This window comes from Micromys minutus, assembly GCF_963924665.1.
Source record: "Micromys minutus genome assembly, chromosome: 7".
Classification (NCBI taxonomy): domain Eukaryota; kingdom Metazoa; phylum Chordata; class Mammalia; order Rodentia; family Muridae; genus Micromys; species Micromys minutus.
The window spans coordinates 73,311,363-73,329,755 of NC_137976.1; the positions used below are offsets into that span (position 1 = coordinate 73,311,363).

The window sequence follows — 18,393 nt, forward strand, 5'->3', positions numbered from 1 at the left end:
ACTCAGTGTTACTCCACATTCCTGCAGCAGAAATGCACTAAGAAAGATGAGGAGGCTGCAAAATAAGCTAAACATTTTAGCTTAAGAGAATGAGAAAAGCCAAAGGGAGAAGCCGAGAGCAGGCTGCCAAGAGACATAAAAGACTCTCCTTCCTGAGAGCTTCTGCTTCTGTCTTGGAAGACTTACTTTATTTATAACTCTGTATGTATCTGTTTATCTCTGTGGAGAATGTAAATATGATCCAACTAACCCAGAAGGCTGGCCAGAGGCATCAGAGATTCTGGCACTAGAGGCAGTTGGGCACTGTGCTAGAAATTGAACGTGGATCCTTTGCAAGAGCATGTTCTTAACCTCAAAACCATCTCTCTGATTGGGGACTGTTGCAGTAAATATTAAAATATAAAAAAACGTTTATCTCTTTGTCAGCCCTGATACAACGGAGTCACTCACAACTCTGGCGCCCAGTCTGATCCGCCACCACGGCCCAACTTGTCCACGAAACTCCCTTCCCTTGGCGGTTTTCTGCTGCTGGTTCTCTCTGCCTCTGTCCTGGGTTGTTTTTCTACCCCAAAATCCCACAGAAATACAATTCTACAGCCCGTTAGCTTTTCATTCAGGTTTACATATTCAACTCTCAATTTACAAACCCTCTATACAACAAGTTTACATCAAATAGACAAAGATACAAACTGCCCTTCTATATGAGATATTAGACCTACAAAATCCTTAATGTTCACAGCTATTTAACACCAAACAATATCACCTGGGTCCAGCTGGACCTTGGGAAACTCCATGTTACCACGACCTTCACCCTCCGTCCTCTGACCTCCTCAGACCTCACCACCTCGCCCTGCCCAGTCACTGGCTTTCCTTTATTTTACTAATTAAAATGGGAAGGTTCAGTTGGAGTCAGTAACTAGGCAGCCCTTCTTGGGGAAGTGGAATTAACATTAAAATACAAACAGCTTCAGGACAATCTACAGGGGACTGTCTATTTCTGAGTCCAGTCAAAGATAAGTATTTAGAAGTAAAAAAGTTGGGTGAAGTGGCTCAGACCACTTAGCACTTGGGAAGCAGAGACAAGCAAATTTCTGTCAGTTTGAGGTCAGCTTGGTTCACAAAGTAAGAATCCCAACAAACAAAAGACAAATTATCAGACCTTGAGGGGAGGAGGCTTCTCAACTCTTATGCCTTAAATATGCATAGTTTATTGTAAGATAACTGTACCACAATAAAAGGCTATTTTAAAGACTGTTATAAAACAGATTTCAGCTCACCAAATCAGGAAACAAGAACCAAGGAGAAGGCACTGATGCTGAGGCTAACTGTCCAGTGTCTTAATGTTCTTGAGGGAGTTCAGTATGATTAGTTACTTCCTCTATGGCTGCTTCACCTGGACAAGCTGAACTTGGCTCACAATTCTACCACAGCTCCAGAGCAGGGGTAAGATTCATAGTCACAGTGCCAGGGCTGACTGCCTGCTGAAGACTATTTATTCAACGAGGAATTAATAATGAGAGTCTCTTTTGGCCTCAAGTCTCCATCCCTAAGCATTAAGTTAAGTACCTAAAATGTTCCGTTTTTTTCCAAGCCATTCTAGGCATTCCTGATTTTTTTGGTTAAAAAATAATTTCTAAACTAAAGTCAGAAAAGGGGGAGAAGCAAAGAACTTTGGGAAATGGTCTTCCCCTGAGGTTTTCTTTCCCAACATTCCTATTATTTCCTTAAAAAGCAACTGTTTTGAGGACAGCGTGCCTGCTCTGGCAAACAGTTCCTTATTTCCACACACACCCAACTTTATTTGCTGCTTAGCACTTGGGAGTGGGGGAGGTTGTTTTCTCACTTTTGCACGTAAACTCCTTCTAGCAAAGGGTCCTGAGGCTCCAACACTCTAGTTGGAAACTGCCTATGTAGACTATTAACTGCCTGGACGGACAGACAACCTTGTCAGACACTGGGAGGTGATGCTGAGGCATGACCACTTCAAGCTGTGTGTGCACCTGATGCAGATGAAAACCAGGGAAGGTAGGAACCCTTCCTCGGTCCAGAGAAAAGGGCCTCCTCCTCCCCCTCCTCCTACAATTTGGTTAAAACTGCTCCTTTAAACTTTTATTTAAAGAAAAAAATGAGAGCAGACAGCTCTCAGCAAAGTCCTTTGTTTGCCTCATCCTGAATACACCTGGCTCCCTTCTCTGGCTTAACTGGACCTCAGGTTTCAAAACACACCTTCTTCTTACAACCCTTCTCTCACTTCTTCCCCAGTGGGGTCTGTTGTGTCTCTTAGCCCAACCTTTTAGTAAGTAGGCTTGTGGACTTGTCTCCTTAAGCAGGTATTAGCCCACTCTTAGAGTTGGGCACACATGCCTAGCTGTTGGATTAACTCCAAGTATCCGATGAACTGTGTTGTTCAAACATCTTGCTATAAACATTTGTAGATGACCAAGTGTTAAGAAATAATGTTCCTTCCTGCCCCCTCTGGAGGGCAGAGGCTATGCTGGGAGCACCTGAACAGGTGAGTTCCTCCTCTTAACACAACAGGGAATCCGGCCTTCTAACAATGTAAGGAGTGTCTAGTCTTAGCTAGGAGGGTGGGCTGCTGTACTATGGGAGTGAATTCTGGCATCTGGAGTCTGTATCACTCACAATGATGGGTGCTGACTCCATAGGCCCTGGCTAGATGTTAGCTGAACGCCAACATTTCTTTTCCCTTCTCTCTCAAGATTCTGTCTCTCCATAAGGTAACTAGTATGAGTTTCTGCCACATAGGACACTACTCAAAAAGCAAGTCTGCTGACACCCAGGTAACCAGGCCTTATGACACTCTCCTTGTAGACATGAGTGAGGCAGGTCAGCTGTCACTTTATTGCCTTCCTGACTGATACAAGTGTGTAGCCACAATACAACAGGAAGCTCCACTACACCAACAGTTCAGGTATCATCACACACCCCTTAACATATTTTTGTTTTGTTTTGTCTCGTATTTCTGTTTTGAGACAGGGTTCCTCTATGTAGCTCTGGCTGTCCTGGAAGACTCCATAGACCAGGCTGGCCTCAAACTCATAGTTCTGCTTGCCTCTGCTGCCCATGTGCTAGAATTAAAGTCATGTGCCACCACCATAACTGGTCCCTTAACACATTTTAATGCAAGGCCTCTTCATATGCTAAAATTGCTGAGGATTTAAAACAGTTTTTGATATGTGGCTTTTATCTATCAGTATTTTGTTACTAAAGCAAAAAAAAAAAAAATTCACAAGAATGAAAGCACATGCCCAACATATTAAACAGATTTTCAATAAACATCTGTTATGTGTGGCCATGAACTGTCTCCCCAAAAGCACTTGTGTTGGAGGCTTCTCAGCTTAAATCAAAAGGTTTCTAACCCCATCACTGGGCTTAATCTGATCTACTGATGAACTCCCGGCAGAGTGGGTTATTGGGTGGGGCTAGTTAGCGCAAACAATTCATCAGGAAAGATGTCTCTTCTTCACCCCTTCTTTCTCTCTGCTTCCTGGTGATGACAGGTACCCTCCTCCTCCTTCACCATATGCTAGTACCTTCATGGCATTCTGCCTTGCTTCTAAGCCAAGTAGCAGAGCCACCAGATCTCAGACTGGAGCCTCTGAAAACCTGAGCCTTTATCCCATTCTGAGTTAATTTCCCTTTGGTGTGAAGAGACACCATGACCAAGGCAATATATAGGAGAGAATTGATAAGGCACAATGTCATAACCACCATGGTGGGGAGCGATCGTGGAAGCAGTCATGGCACTGGAACAGCAGCTGAGAGTTTACACACTGATCCACAACCACTTACACTGATCCACAACCAACCACGAAGCGGGTGAGGACAAACTGGGAATAGTGTGGGCTTTTGAAACCCCCAGTGAAACACCTCCTCCGAGGCCACACTTTCCAAACAGTTCCACTAACTAGACCAAGCTTTCAAATATGTGAGTCCACGTTGGTGACCATTCTCACTTACATTACCACATACCCTTTCAATTAAAGTTAAACCTTTTTTTCCTTTATTTTTTCCTTTAAGTACATTTGCTCAGGAATTTTGTCATGACAAAAAGCTGATTACTGCATTAGTCCATGGGAAATTACAGTCTTTTCAGCAAATGGTGCTTAAGTGTGACTACATGTTCATCTAAAAGGGAAGATGGCTTTCAATACAAATAAAAACCAACTTAAAGCTGAAGTGGAAACTTTAGGGTTCTTTGAAAAGTACATGTGTTGGATGGTGTTTTGCTGGGGCAAACACGTGAAGGAGTGTTTAGCTGAAGTGGACACGGGTGACAGACTAGTACATTTCACTGAAGCACACACAGGTAAAAGGATGCTCTGCTAAAGCAAGCACATGAAAGGACATGTGATGAAGGAGTCTTTGCTAACAACACACATGCATTGGTTCACCTTACATTGCATAGTTGAGCTACAATTGTCAGGACTCCATAGAGAGAAATACACCAAAAAAACTTCTGGTGGCTTGCTGCAGTTTCTTCTTGATGTTTCAGTGGACTTGGGCTGATTGGCAGAGTGATGTCAGCTCAGGCAGACCCATGGAGGATATATTATGTTTAGAGGGTACAAACAGAATGCGAGGGACAGTGATGGAGACAGAGCTTGCTTACAGAGCTAGCTGTGCAACCCTAATGGGTCTTCCCTGACCTTTGCTTCACTGAAAAAGGCACAGCTGAGAACTTCTTCTCGAATTCCTCCTGGTCCATCCTGTTGACTTGGGCGGCTGCTGAGGCCTGGCTCTCTGCTAGGCTGTGTCACCGATGTTCTAATCTGCCTCTACCAAACTGGACTGCTGGTGTATCCCTGGGGTGTTTTCGAGTGGAATGAGCTGCCGCTGCCTGCTAACCTGCAAAGTGAACTGCAGATTTCCAGACAACACAGATGGAAGTTGCTCTGAAGAACCTTTTTAAACAGGTCTACTCCCTGATCCTATATCCTTTCTTTTCTACTCCCTCTGCTAAGTGGTGGGTTATGAGGAATGTTAAAGCATTTAAGAACCATCATTAAAAAAGTTTTGAAAAAAATTAAAGTTACTAGAAAGTAGATAAAAGACTTCTATCCTAAGTGCTAAAATTATAAAACATCTAGAAAATAGGGGGCCTGTCCTGATATCAGCCTTGGGAACCACTTCCTGAATGTGAGACCAACAGCACAGTCGACAAAAGAATAAACAGATAATGGTGACTTCACAATAAATGAATTTTGTGGATCTCAGGACACGATCAAAGACCAGACTATACACACAACACAACACTAGTATAGTCAGAATATATAAAGATTTCTTATAACAATATAAAAACCCAAGTGACCAACTAAAAAAATCATGTAGTTCTTTCCCCAAAGAAATATAAATAACTATCTTTAATCCCAGCACTTGGGATGCAAAGGCAGGTAGATCTTTGAGAGTTCAAGGCCAGTCTGGTCTACACAGTGAGTTCTAGGACAGCCAAGGCTACATGGAGAAACTCTGTCTTAAAAAAAACAAAACAGAAGGATATGTGATTTATCAATAAACACATGAAAAGATGCTCAGCAGCACTAGTCCTCAGAGAAACACAAGCCAAGTAAGCCAGGGCCTCATATCCATGAGAACAGCTATTTCTTAAGGCAAAATGTCCTGACAAGGGGGGAGAATGAGCCTTCGACCGCTGCAGTAGCTGAGAGATGACTCAGCATCTGTGGGACATAGAATTAACATATCAACTAGCAATCTCACTCAGACATATACTCAAGAGAACTGAAAGCAGAGACTCTAACAGGTAGTTGTGTACCAAAGTCCACAGCAGCACTTATTATAGAAGCAACTAATATTCATCAGCTGGAGGATGGAGAGAAATGTGGTATATTCACTCAGCAGAATAGTATTTGGTTATAATAACTTACATGTGTTACAATGTGAATGAACCTGAAAATATGCTAAGTCAAAGAAACAAATCACCAAAGACCATATATATGCAGAATGATGATTTCACTTACATAAAATGTCCAGAATACACAGATCCACAGAGACAGAGCTGACTAGTGGTTGCTAGGGGAAAAGTGAGGAGAAGTTATTATTTAATGGGCACGTAGTTTCTGATTGGCATCATAAAAACCGTAGGAATATGCAGAGATGGTGACTATATAGTAATATGGATGTACTGTATGCCACTGAACCATATGCTTAAAATAGTTAAGGGGCTGAAAAGACGGCTCAGTGTGTAAAACATGTCATGCCATATAAGCACGGAAGACCTGGGTTCAAGTCCCTAGAAACCTCATTAAAAGCTGCCTGTATATCATGTTTCTGTAACCCCCAGAGCTCCTATAGCAAAGCAAGAGGCAGGCAGAGATATGAGACTCCCTGGAAGTTAGGCAGGTACCGTCTGATTTGCACATGTATACCCATCCTCACACAAACTGCACATAGTCACGCACATACACAGACACATGCAAAACAAGGCACAGTTAAGGACTGGAATGTAGCTCAGGGCAGAGCATTTCCCAGAATTTGCAAGCAAGGCCCCTGAGTTTAACAGAACAGCAAAAGTATAAATAATTAAAACAGTTAAGGGGCTGAAAAGATTGAGAGTAGCCTCTGCAAAGGCTCTCAATCTATACCAGGATCTTCTAGATAAAAAGAAGGTTATTTTTTTTCCCAGGACCACACTCCAAATCAGCAGCAGAGCAGAAAGAATCTGAAAGGATATCTGATATGATGTCACGTGATGTATATTGTACCACATTTTTCAAGTCTTTAAGAAGAGAGAGCTCCAGCCCTTACCTCATTAACTTCAAGAGTAATGACATCGTATCATGGAGGCTCCAGAAACACTAATGTGTTCATGTGGTAAGATGAGCGGCAGATGGTACTATGAAGTGAGTAATTTTCCTTCTGGGGCCTGACAATTAGGGATATCATAGTGGCCCCTGGGTATTTGGAGATTACTGCTAAGACATTGTGCTATTCGTGTGAATTGAGAGTTTGTAGTTTGTGTCTGTCTTATCGATAAAATTCTTTTTCTAGAATCACCTCTGTCAGCAAGATTTGGTCTCGTTTTAAATTATGTAAATTGAGCTGTCTCAAATGTCTCTAGGAAATCTAGAATACTTTCTAAATTGTTTGAAATAAATTTCTCTTCAACTTTGCCCACAAAGGGCAAACGATGGAGCACTAGCACATATTCATGTCACAAAGAAATGCTGAAAAGGTGACCTCCTTCCACCATCCACCTGAGTGCCCAAGACAATGAGGACACGTGTAGAATGGTCAGCAAGTGCGAGTGCTCTCTGCTCTACACTGAGAGCACTGCGGCCTAGCAGGCTTTGCAAAGGCTCTCAATCTGTACCACAAGTGTCCAGGACCACACTCCAAACCAGCAGCAGAGCAGAGGATCTGAAAGGGTATCTAGAGGGACTCCTTTTCCATTTGGCCACACTATTCTAGTTTTTCCTATGGACCATCAAGAAGAGACACAAACCACTATTAACAATAAATACCTAACAAAACAGATCCCATCCTAAGGTAAGAGTTCAGAAGGGCCTAAACAAGGTCTCAGGCCAATATCGAAGCCATCAGTGACACTAAGAAGAGAGATCTCCAGCCCTTACCTCATTAACTTCAAGAGTAATGACATCTATTAAGGAGGCTCCAGTAACACCAATGTAGGCAACCCTACAATCAGCAGTGCAGCCTGGACAAGAACCAATCAGTAGGAAAGGTACAATAAAGACGGAGGGCCCATCCATGTGCAGCAGGAGGGACTGAGCCTAGCTGTTCCATAGAATATGGTCTGGCTCAAGGACTGCAGCTGCCAATGAGGGAAAATGGATCAGAGTGCTTGTCCAGCACATGCCAGGGAAGACAGAGCCAGGAAAGGAGGACAATGACCAGACCTTTGTGATGTTTACAAACTTCCTACCACCTTCAAAAGTACATTTGTGCTTTCATGAGCGCCCAGGGACATTTACACCCTTGCCCCAAGACTCCCGGATTTGGCAGTCTCTGTAACCATGGAGCTTCTTTCTGGTCACTGCCATGTGAAACCTCCTGGCCTCTACAGCTTCCTGGGATGGTGCATAAGGAAATCAGTATAGAAAGAGGCACCAGGAACCATTTAAGACTAGCCTTGGTTCCAGACTACATGGCAACGACCATATCTTGTTAGGCTACATCCCTTGCTCTGAGATGCACTGAGGTAACCATTCCTGGCGGTCCTGAAGGCTGAGAAGAACTCACTCAAGTACTCCTCCTTACTCACGTGAATGCTCTGTAAAAGTCCCCTAAGCAAAGGGAAGAACCAGAGCCCAGGGCTTTGCAGAGCATAACTGGGTCTTTCCAGTAAAGCCCTGGTTAGAGTGGCCAGTACCCAGTTGAACCCGAAGCCTAAATTCAAAAGCCATCTGGACAGACCTCTATTGCTATGAAGAGACACTATGACCAAGGCACCTTACAGAAGCGCTTACTGGAGACTCAGAGTTTGAGTTCTGACCACCAGGGTGAAGAGCACTGCCCTCAGGCAGGCAGGAATGGGGCTGGAGCAGTAGCTGAGAGTTTGCATGTCAAGACAACACAGGAGGCAGTGGCGGTTTCTAAAACCTCAAAGCCTACTCCAATAAGGCCGCACCTCCTAGTCTTAAAACAGTCTACCAACCAAAAACCAAGCATTAAAATATATGAGCCCAGAGGGGCCATTCTCACTCAAACCAACACAGCTACATAGCTGATTCTGAGACTACACGAGACACTGTCTCAAGAAAACTTAACTTTAGTACTGGCAGGCTGGCTCAGTGGGTAAAGGCACACACATGCATGTGCACACATACAAACATGTAACACAAGAAAACTAAACTTTGCTCTCCTGTGTCTAGTAAATAGTCTCCTATAGTACTTTTTAAGTACCATCCCTATTTAGAGAAAAAGAAATGAGGTCCCCATGCCTCTGAGACCAACTTTCCAATTGGAATGGCAGACAAATTACTTGAATCACAAAAGCAAATTCAAGATATGGAAAGATTCCAAAGTCCTACAGGTAAGTTTCTGTTGTTGAGATGAAGGTTTTGGTTTTGTAGCCCAGGCTAACCACCAATAAAATTCTCCCTCCTCCCCAGTAGTGGAGAGTGGAGGTCAGGATCTTACATATATTAAACAAGCACTCTACCACTGAGCTACATTCCAGCCCCACCTAAGAGCATTACTAAATTAAACAAGGAAACGCCTGAAGCAAAGCTGAAGCTCTGAGGCATACAGAAAGATGGTCTAAGGCCAAGCAGCAATGGACAGCTTTACTCCACCCTCTAAATCTAAACAGTATCCTGCTCTGATCTCTGCTGAGCGATCTACACAACCTAAAAACATCATTTCAGATACTCCTTGGTAATCTTCAGTCAAGTACAAGACCAACACACCACAAACTATCTGAAAAGGAATGGTGTCATTTATGGCTATCTAGGCTATGCACCCAAAGTGCTTAACAGAGTATGGGACGCTCAGACACGACGTGGAGGAAGAAGGACAAAGACAGAAGCAGCTAAGCCCAAGACAGACTATAGGGCAGGTGAGGAGGAATGTGTTCAGTTCCTGACAGGCTGAGTGTGGGAATTCCTGAAGGACACCTGTGTACAGATACACAGAAATAAACGTACATACTGAAAACAATAACATACAAACAAAGAAGGGGTGGGTGTGGCAGCAGCTCATGCTTACTTGGGAGGTTAAGGCAAGAGAATCACCATGGGTTCAAGTCCTGCCTATGTTATGCAGTAAGTAAATCCTAGGACATCTGGGCTGCAAAGTAAGATCCTGTTTCAAACAAACAAACAAACAAATCAGCTGGTAAAGTTCAATCCCTAGAAACCACTTTTAAAAACCAGTCGTGGGGCTGTAGAGATGGCTTAGCAGTTAAGAGCACTGACTGTTCTTCCAAGGGTCCTGAGTTCAATTCCTAGCAACCATATGGTGGCTCACAACCATCTGTTATGGGATCTGATGCTCCTTTCTGGTGTGTCTGAAGCCAGTTACAGTGTACTCATATAAACAAAACAATAAAATAAATCTTAAAATAATAAAAAACGGTTCTGTCAAACTGAACATCGTGATGCATGCTTTTAATCCCAGCACTTGGGAGACAGGGACAGGCAGATCTCTTGAGTTCTCAGCCAGCCTGTTCTTCAGATTGACTTTTAGGATAGCCAGGGACACACAGTTTGTCTTGAAACAACAACAAACCCTAAAACAACAAACAAACCCAGATGAGGTAGTGTGAGCTTGTAACCCCAATGCAGGGGAGGGAGGCAGGGTGGATACCTGGCTGGCCTAAGGGGGTGAGTCCCAGGCTAGTGAAAAACTCACAAAACCAGTTTGGGGCTGTGAAAATGGCCCAGTCAAGAAACAGCTTTTGGTGCACACATGAAGATCTGAGTTTGGTCCCAGAATCTATTTAAAAACTGATGTGGCAGCATGTGCCTAATTCTAGCACTGGGAAGGTAAAGACAGGCCTCTACAGGGCTTACTGCCCAGCCAATCTAACCAAGTCCGTGTGCTAAGAATACAGCGAGACCTTGCTTCACAAACCGAGATGGAAAGTGGATTGAGGAGAGTCAGCATTAATCTCTAGTTTTCACACCCACCCACACACGTGCACATGCACACATATCCATATATTTGCATAGGAACACAACTATATACACCATCAGATGGGGGTGCCTAAGTACTGACAACTGAGCTTGTCCTTGCCCTCCATGCTCAACTGTGCACACTCCCACACCCACCCACCCCCTCCCACATGTATGGCGATGATCTCCTAATGTTCCTTCAGGTAAGAGGAGCACACAGGACCCACCTGGTATACTCTCAAGCGGGCTAACTCACCTAGCCCCACATCAGCCTTGTCCTGTCCAACAGGAAGCAGCCCCCCGGATGACAGAGACAGACAGGTTGAGTGAAATGATGGCTGGTGTGAGCAAACAGAAGCCAGCCTATGTAGAAAGCAGCAGAGAGGGAGCAAGGAGTGCAGAGTTAGGAGAAGCAGCTCAGGGTAACTGAAGTAACAGCTTCACTGGGCAGAAGAGGGAGACTGCAGCTTCACATCAAACCAGTCCACAACCAAGGCTACGTGATGAGCTGCCCAGTTCATGTAGCCAACTCTGTTCCCAAGTCCAGATGCCAAGCCATACCCCCTTTCTCTGGGACACCCACCTGTACCCTAGACTGAGTGGCTGGTAAGCTTTAGGAAGGATCCATATTGGCAAGAAGCCCTTGCTGGCTCTGTCTCTCAGTGTAGCTAACACCCAAGGAGCAAGATCCACCAAAAATGAGGCCCAACCAGATGGCTCTGCCTCCTTCCTCATCCAACTCCCATCCCTGCAGAGTGACTACAAGGACCTCATCCTCCTTGCCACCTCCATTAGGGCAGCTGCAAGGCACAATGACTAAAGGAACTACTGTCCTTTATGTTAGAAAGATACAAATAGCCATTTTAATATGTGTGTGTATATACAGACACAGACACACACATATATTCAAATGTACATATGCATTTTATCTTTATTTTGTATGCATTTGTGTTTTGCCTGCATGGATGTCTGTGTGAGGGTGCTGGAAGCCCTGAAACTGCCATTACAGACAACTGTGGGCTCCATGTGGTTTCTGGGAATTAAACCCAGGTCCTCTAGAAGAGCAGCCAGTGCTCTTAACTGCTAGGCCATCTCTCCAGCTCCTCAGAAACTGGTTTCTAAGTGCCCACTCTGTGCCTGTCCAGGCATAGGGGACACACACAAAATGTGTCAATGAGTAGAGGCTGTCACTGTGAATAACCCTAGCACTGAGAGAAGTGCAGTGACTGTACCTTCGCCTTTATTTATGGATCCTAGCTCCCAATCTTTACAAGTGGGTGCATAACCTAGAGTAAACATAGAGAGTAAAAGGGGGCGTGGCCCTGGGGAAGGGAATAGTAAGACCCAGGTACCTAGAGGGAGAATGGGAAAAAGGAGCAGGGAGGCTTTGTCTAGGGGAAGGAAAGGGCAGGTAATATAGAGGGAGGAGGGATGAAAAAGAAGATAAACTGGAGGGAAGGCAGTGGTAAATGTGTGAATTTGGGCCAACCTGGTTGGTCTACATAGTGACAGGACAACTATGTCACTATAGTCCAGGACAACCAGGACTGTAGAGAGACCCTGTCTCAAAAAATTAATCATATATACTATATGAGTCAAATGAGCTTATACAACTTGGAGTAGTAATGCTCCTCCCAAGAGCCATAGACTATCAAAAACCCTACTAACCAGGCATGGGAAACCTCCCTTCAAATTTTTGGTTAGGAGAGTCCAAGAGACTCCCAAAACAATGCAGGGTATTGCTGTTACCCTTGGTTGCCTCCCAGAATTTGAAAGTTAAGTCCCTATTGCTAAAGACACCATATATTTTACATGCATAAGGTAGAAAAGTTGAGCTGGATCTGACCTTGACTCCTCCTCCCTGAGGACTAGCTAATATCCAGGTGTTCCACAAGCTGCTGAGGGGGAAGGGCGGTCAACCGCCTTAGCCAGCTGTGGAAGCTGTACAGCACAGCAGAGACCTGCATGGCAAGGGAGTACCAAGGGTGCAACAGTGGCACTTGTATCTTGGAAGTAACCAACAGCAGTTTGACTGGACTGAAGGAAGTCATGTCAAAATTCAGAGAACAACTGAGTAAGGGGTATCCATACCCAACTCCTACAATCAAGGCTTAGGGAACACGCAGAAGTGGTCACAGACCCTAAAAGGGGGTGGGAGTAGGGCAGAAAAGTGTAAGAGGCAGAGGACTAGGATATTCACTGCAAGACAGTATCTTCTGACAGGGAGCTATAGCCATGAAAGCTTAATGATACATTTGCTCAAATGAGACCTGCACAGAAACTACCAATTGGCATCCAATGTGAATGAGGTAAATCTCACGAAGCACCACACTTAGAGGAAGAGCTATGGGCAAATAATGGTTGCTAAGAGAAGAAAAAATCATTTTCCAGGAGATGAGTCCCTGAATCAACCCCAGTCAGCACATAGACATATACAGACAGCAACACTAAATGACTCAGCAGGTTTGTATTTATGTATGCATGTGTATATGCAATAGATGTAATAATAATAAAGAAAAAGAGGTCAGCAATTTCCAGTTGGCACACAGCAGTTGGGGGGAGAGAGTGGGATAAAAATGATATACAGTATTCACACATGAAATTCTCAGAAATAACTAAAATAATGTGAACCAGAAAATCCTGCAGTGGTTGCTATGTGTGTGGCAAGATTTAAAACCACTGCACTGAGCTCTGGGGCCTCCTAGAGGGAGGCCCCGCTGACTTACATGCACACACCATCTTGCTCACAGACTCAAGGGTTCCCTAGACTCCTTCAGATCTACCTGTGAAGAATACCAACATATGATCTGTGTAGAGCACTTGGAATATCCCCTCACCCATTTTAATTCTTACATCTCCATGAATCCATATTATGATGCTTATATTCAGTGAGGAAGCTGAAGCACAAAAGTAATCTAGAGAGGAGGGATGGAAGGAGGGGAGAAGAGAGAGATGGGGGAAAGAGGAGGAAGGACAGGGACAGGGACAGGGAGGGGAGGGGAGCAGACGGAGAGGAGACCCTAAAGCACCATGACAACCTTGACCCAGGCAGCGTAGCTTCAGGGTACACGCTTTGAATCCACAAAATCACCAGCCATTGGCCAGAAAGAGAAAAAAAAACTTTGCCTAACTTGTCAGTTTTGCCAACTTGACAGGAGGGCAAGTCTGTAGAACATTTTCTTGATTACTAATTGATGCAGAAGAAGGCTCTATAAGAAAGTTGGGGGAAAGCAAGTCCACTCCTGCCCTGAGCCTCCTCATGATGGACTATAATCTGTAAGGTGAAATAAACCCCTTCTCTAAGTTGTTGTGGCTGTGTTATGCAGCAACAGAAAGCAAACTTCCAGTCCTCTTCTGAGAGACATCTCGCTGTCTACCTAAGCATAAAGCCATCTAAGTCCATACCACCAGAACCACAGGCCCCAAACCTATCTACCTCCAGCCTGCCAAGACAAAATATGACCCACCCCCTCTAAACTTTCTAAGATAGTTAGTTGGTGAGTCAGTCAAGCAGAAACAAAACCAAAGGTGTCACAGAATAACCACATTTTATACTCAGGGATCCCTCTGCTCAGTTGCTGAGCTTCACAGGTCGTCAATGTGCTCTGCACGTAAGCACAGGCAGTGAACAAATGACAGAGCTGCACTCCTTAAAGGACACATGCTTAGTCATGGGCTCTACTGGGTCCTAAATATTGTTATTGACATTTCAGAATTAGAAACCTGCCAAACGAACTCACCAACAGTCAGAGGCTCAGCCCACAAGGGGGAAATCAACTACTGGATTTCTGTCATCCCTAGGAGGACCTGCCATCACTGCCAAGAAGACAAATGCACAGCAAGATCAGCTCCACAGTATGAGAACCACATACAGACAGAGCGTTTGCCATCACTGCTGGGGCACTACCTGGTAAACAGACTATCTCTCCTCACTGCTAAGAGGAGAGTATCTATGAACTAGGTTAGTGGGAGGCAGGTGACTTCCTGAAGGTCACTCCCAGCTAGGAGCAGCACAAGCTAGCTGTTATTGCTGCTACCTCTCAAGGTGGCCCAAGCCTTTCTCAGGGGCCAGCAACAGACAGGGAAAGGACCAGGATTTTTGGACAGTGGTCCTGCTGGGAAAGCAAGTTTTCTTTGGCTATGAATGCTGGGATCACCCTGAAGAAAGTGATTGCTGAAACTATGGCATAATGTTGTTTCTCACTGAGAACTTAAACAGTGTTAGGGTGAGCAAAAAAATTAATAATGCTGCACTCCCTATATAGGTGCATAATGATCAAAGCAGCCAGGTTCCCAGAATTAAATCTCATCTAGGTCACTGGCTTTATTAAAGTTCTCTATTTTAGTTTCTGTCTATAAAACTGGGCTAATAACAGTCTTCCAGTGACCACTTGAAAGTTAACATACATTAGTCCTTAGAACACTACCTGACATGTAATATCCTCAAACACCTAAGATTAAATGTTCATTCTTTAGAGGGAATTTGGGGGCTGGAGGTGAAGCTTGGTGGTAGAATGCTTGCCTCCCATGATCAAGGCCCTGAGTTGGATGAGCTGGCACACAAAAACAAAAGAATAGAAAAAGAGTTTAGACAAGTCAAGCCCAACTCCACACACTGCCTCCCTCATCATCACTCAAAGCTTTAGGCTGCATCAAAGAAGAAACCCACATGCCCTGGCTCTCCTTCACAACACTGGGCAGGAGTAAGAGGAGAACCGTATGCCTTGTCCTAAGAGGTGGGTTCTAACTAGTCCTTACACCCATGCATGGTGAAGACCTCAGACCTTGAAAGAAGCAAGCATATCTAGAATAGGACCTTCGTTCTGCAAAGTCAGCTATAAAGACTCTGCCCAACACTCCCAGGACAGACATGATGAATGTGTAAAGAGACACAATAGCACACAAGAAAACAAATCTGACCCAGCAATGCCTGTCTTTGCTGCCCATGTCAAGGGACAGTAGGGTGCTTAGGGTTCTGCAGGACAACTTAAGACAAAACTTGGGGCTGATGCCAAGTTCCAGCCTAGAAAGCCATGGGTTCAAGTTCACATCACTGACTCTACTGGAGCCTCTTCCACTGTTTGTCCCATTCAGATTGAATGAGGGTTCCCTTGCTGCACGTGCACACAAGGATGGCCTCTGCCATCTCACCAGGATACCCAACACACAGGAATATACTGAAGAATTCATACACGCTCTTCTTCAATATTGAGCACTTTTAAAAAGAGGTTGTGTTCTCTGCATTTGAATATCTCTACTGTTGGGCAGGCAGCAAGAACTCACATGTCCTTTCTGAACTGCTCTCAGCCAGCTGGCAGGATATATGAACAAACTGGCAAGGAAAACCGGTTAGGGACATCAGATCTAGGCAAGAGATGCTGGCCCTAGAACAAGAGGCGAAAGAAAGACACGTGTGGTCCTCCCCTGCAAAACTGGACCCAAGAATCAGAATGGGTTCACTGTATGCAGAGGTATACAAACACGTTTACCAAGATGTAAAAAGCACAATATCCCACAAACCCATTAGCCCAAAAAGAGAATCATATCCACAAGGGTTCCTAGCAGGCTACTTAACAACCAGTCAGCTCACTCTGCAGAGCACTAGCTGTTCCACTCCTGGAGTCCAGGGAAACACTCTTCAGTTGAGTGTTGGCTTAGGATTGGTCACTAAAGATCTGGCAGATGTTTCCACATGGGACAAAAGCACAAAGCCAAGCACTGAAATATGTTGCAGGATGGGAACTGGACTAGGACACTGCAGAAGATGCACCCACCTGTTCTGACACCCAGCCATGATGTCACCCACAGAAGACTTGCCTTGGGCATTCCTTCATGGGAACCTTCCTCTGCTAAAAGTTTGAAGCACTCTAGTTCAGAGTGGCGTCTCTAACATAGAGTACTCATGCTACAGCGACTCTTTCACCTGAAAGTTCACACACAAGATATCCCTGCTGTTTGTAAAACTTTTCCACAGATTCCTAATAGGACAGTGAGGATGTAGTGGTGAATAAATCGACCCCTCTTAGTTTGGGAGGTGAGGAGCAGTAAGGAATTTTTTGGCACAGTTCAGAAATATCTGAAATAAGTTGAAAAAGGACCTTGAGGTTCCCCACCACACAAAAGTCCAAGGGAGTACCAAAAGTAGTTAACCACACCACACAAAGCACAAAGTGTCAGGCACCGCTGAGAAGACTGTCCCCTGCACACGATGATCATTCAGTTTACTCCCAGTAGCTCCTTTGGCTGGACTTCTGTATTACAGCGTTTCACTGAGTGGTAATAAGCAACCAGCCATCGCTGTCCAGGGCTGAAATGCTGGCACTAGGCCACAGTTGGGCGGACACTTGGGGCACCAGGTGCTTCCACAAGCTGCTTCCCAGACTTCCACTGAGCCCAGCAGAAGGGTGCGCCCGAGACGCAGCTCCAGGCCAGTGGGTCCCAGAGCACGCGGCGCTCGGTAGATGTCCAAAGGCGACATCATCGAGGCTCCGAACCCTGGTATACTCCAACTTGTGCCGCGGCAGGGGACGCCCAGAGGCCCGCGGTCAGGCCTCGCCTGTGTCCGGCCGAGGCGCAGTGGCGCCCAGCAGCCGCGGGTGGACGGACGTCCGCAGCCCCACCCCCGACCGCGCCCCCACCCTCAGCGCCGCGCACCTGGCCGCAGCGGCTCGGTGACAGTGAGAACCAGCAGGAAGAGTAGCAGGAAGGCACCGCTGTCTGCCTTGGGCACCATTTATCCTCCGTTCATCGTCCCCGGGGCAGCCGCGTGACCCCGCGGGGAGGCCGGACCTGGCCGAGAGGAGGGGGTGAAGGCCGAACTCCGGCCTGGGGCAGAGGGACGGCAGGCGAGGGATCCAGCTGGGCCGCGGCAAGAGAATGCCACCAACTCGCGGACACTCCAGGCCGCAGGAGCGGGATGAAATTCCGGCTCGCGCAAGATGGCGGCCGTCCTGCTCCGGCCCGCGCCACCCCGCCTCCAGCCCGTACTAACCAATGAACGCCGAGTTGGGCGGAGGTAGGGGCGGAGGGGGCAAGACCGGAGCGCCAGACGCGGGGCGGAGCGTGAGCAGGAGAGGCCAGAGGGTCTGGGCTGCAGTGGGCGTGGTCAGGGCGGGGCTATTAGGAAATGAAACGTGCCATTGGGTGAGCCGAGAGGTGGGACTCAGGGGAGGGAAACGCAGTCTTGGCGGCGAAGTACCCAAAGGGGTCCCTAATGCTGGTAGGGCCACAGGGATTGACAGTGCTGGCGCCAGGGTCTGGGGTTGGGTAGGAGTGGGGGTCCAGGATTAAAAAATTAAGAAGGTATAACTGGATCTGAGTGATCTTTACTCCCAGAGGCCCAGGTCGGTCCCAGTGCCAACATATTCCCTAAAGTGGTCTTCTAAGCGCAGAACTGCTGTGAAGAAAGTGAAGAACTCTAGTGAAAATAAAGGATCAGCAGGCTCTGTAGATGGGGAAATGACACAAAGAATATCAAACAGAGGAGGAAATGGCTTAAGGGATGTCAGAATAACAGTCTCTGGACCAGATCTAGAGAAGGAGCTGTCTATACAAAGGAGACAAAAGCACAGGCAGAGACGGGGCTAAAGCCTGGGAACAAGGCTCCACATGCTAAACTCACACTTGTTTTCATAAGCAGCATGACCATGGAAGGAGAGACAGCAAATGAAGGACCAATCTGCTCAGGGGAAGGAAGTGAAAAGGGCGTAAGGACAGTCACCTGCAGCATGCCTGACTCACTCTTATTGCCACTCCACCAAAGTCCCAGGATTCCAAC

The 18,393-nt window shown here is 45.9% G+C and overlaps 1 protein-coding gene across 1 annotated transcript in view; it reads right to left on the minus strand.

Annotated features, from left to right (window-relative positions):
• Positions 1-17,548, minus strand: part of DGCR2 (DiGeorge syndrome critical region gene 2) — a 48,387-nt gene extending 30,839 nt beyond the window's left edge. The window contains exon 1 of the mRNA XM_080918864.1: positions 17,271-17,548. Coding sequence (XP_080774990.1) covers positions 17,271-17,349 — 79 coding nt within the window. The 5' untranslated portion in view covers positions 17,350-17,548. The remainder of the gene's footprint in view (positions 1-17,270) is intronic.
• Between the last annotated feature and the right edge of the window lie 845 nt (positions 17,549-18,393).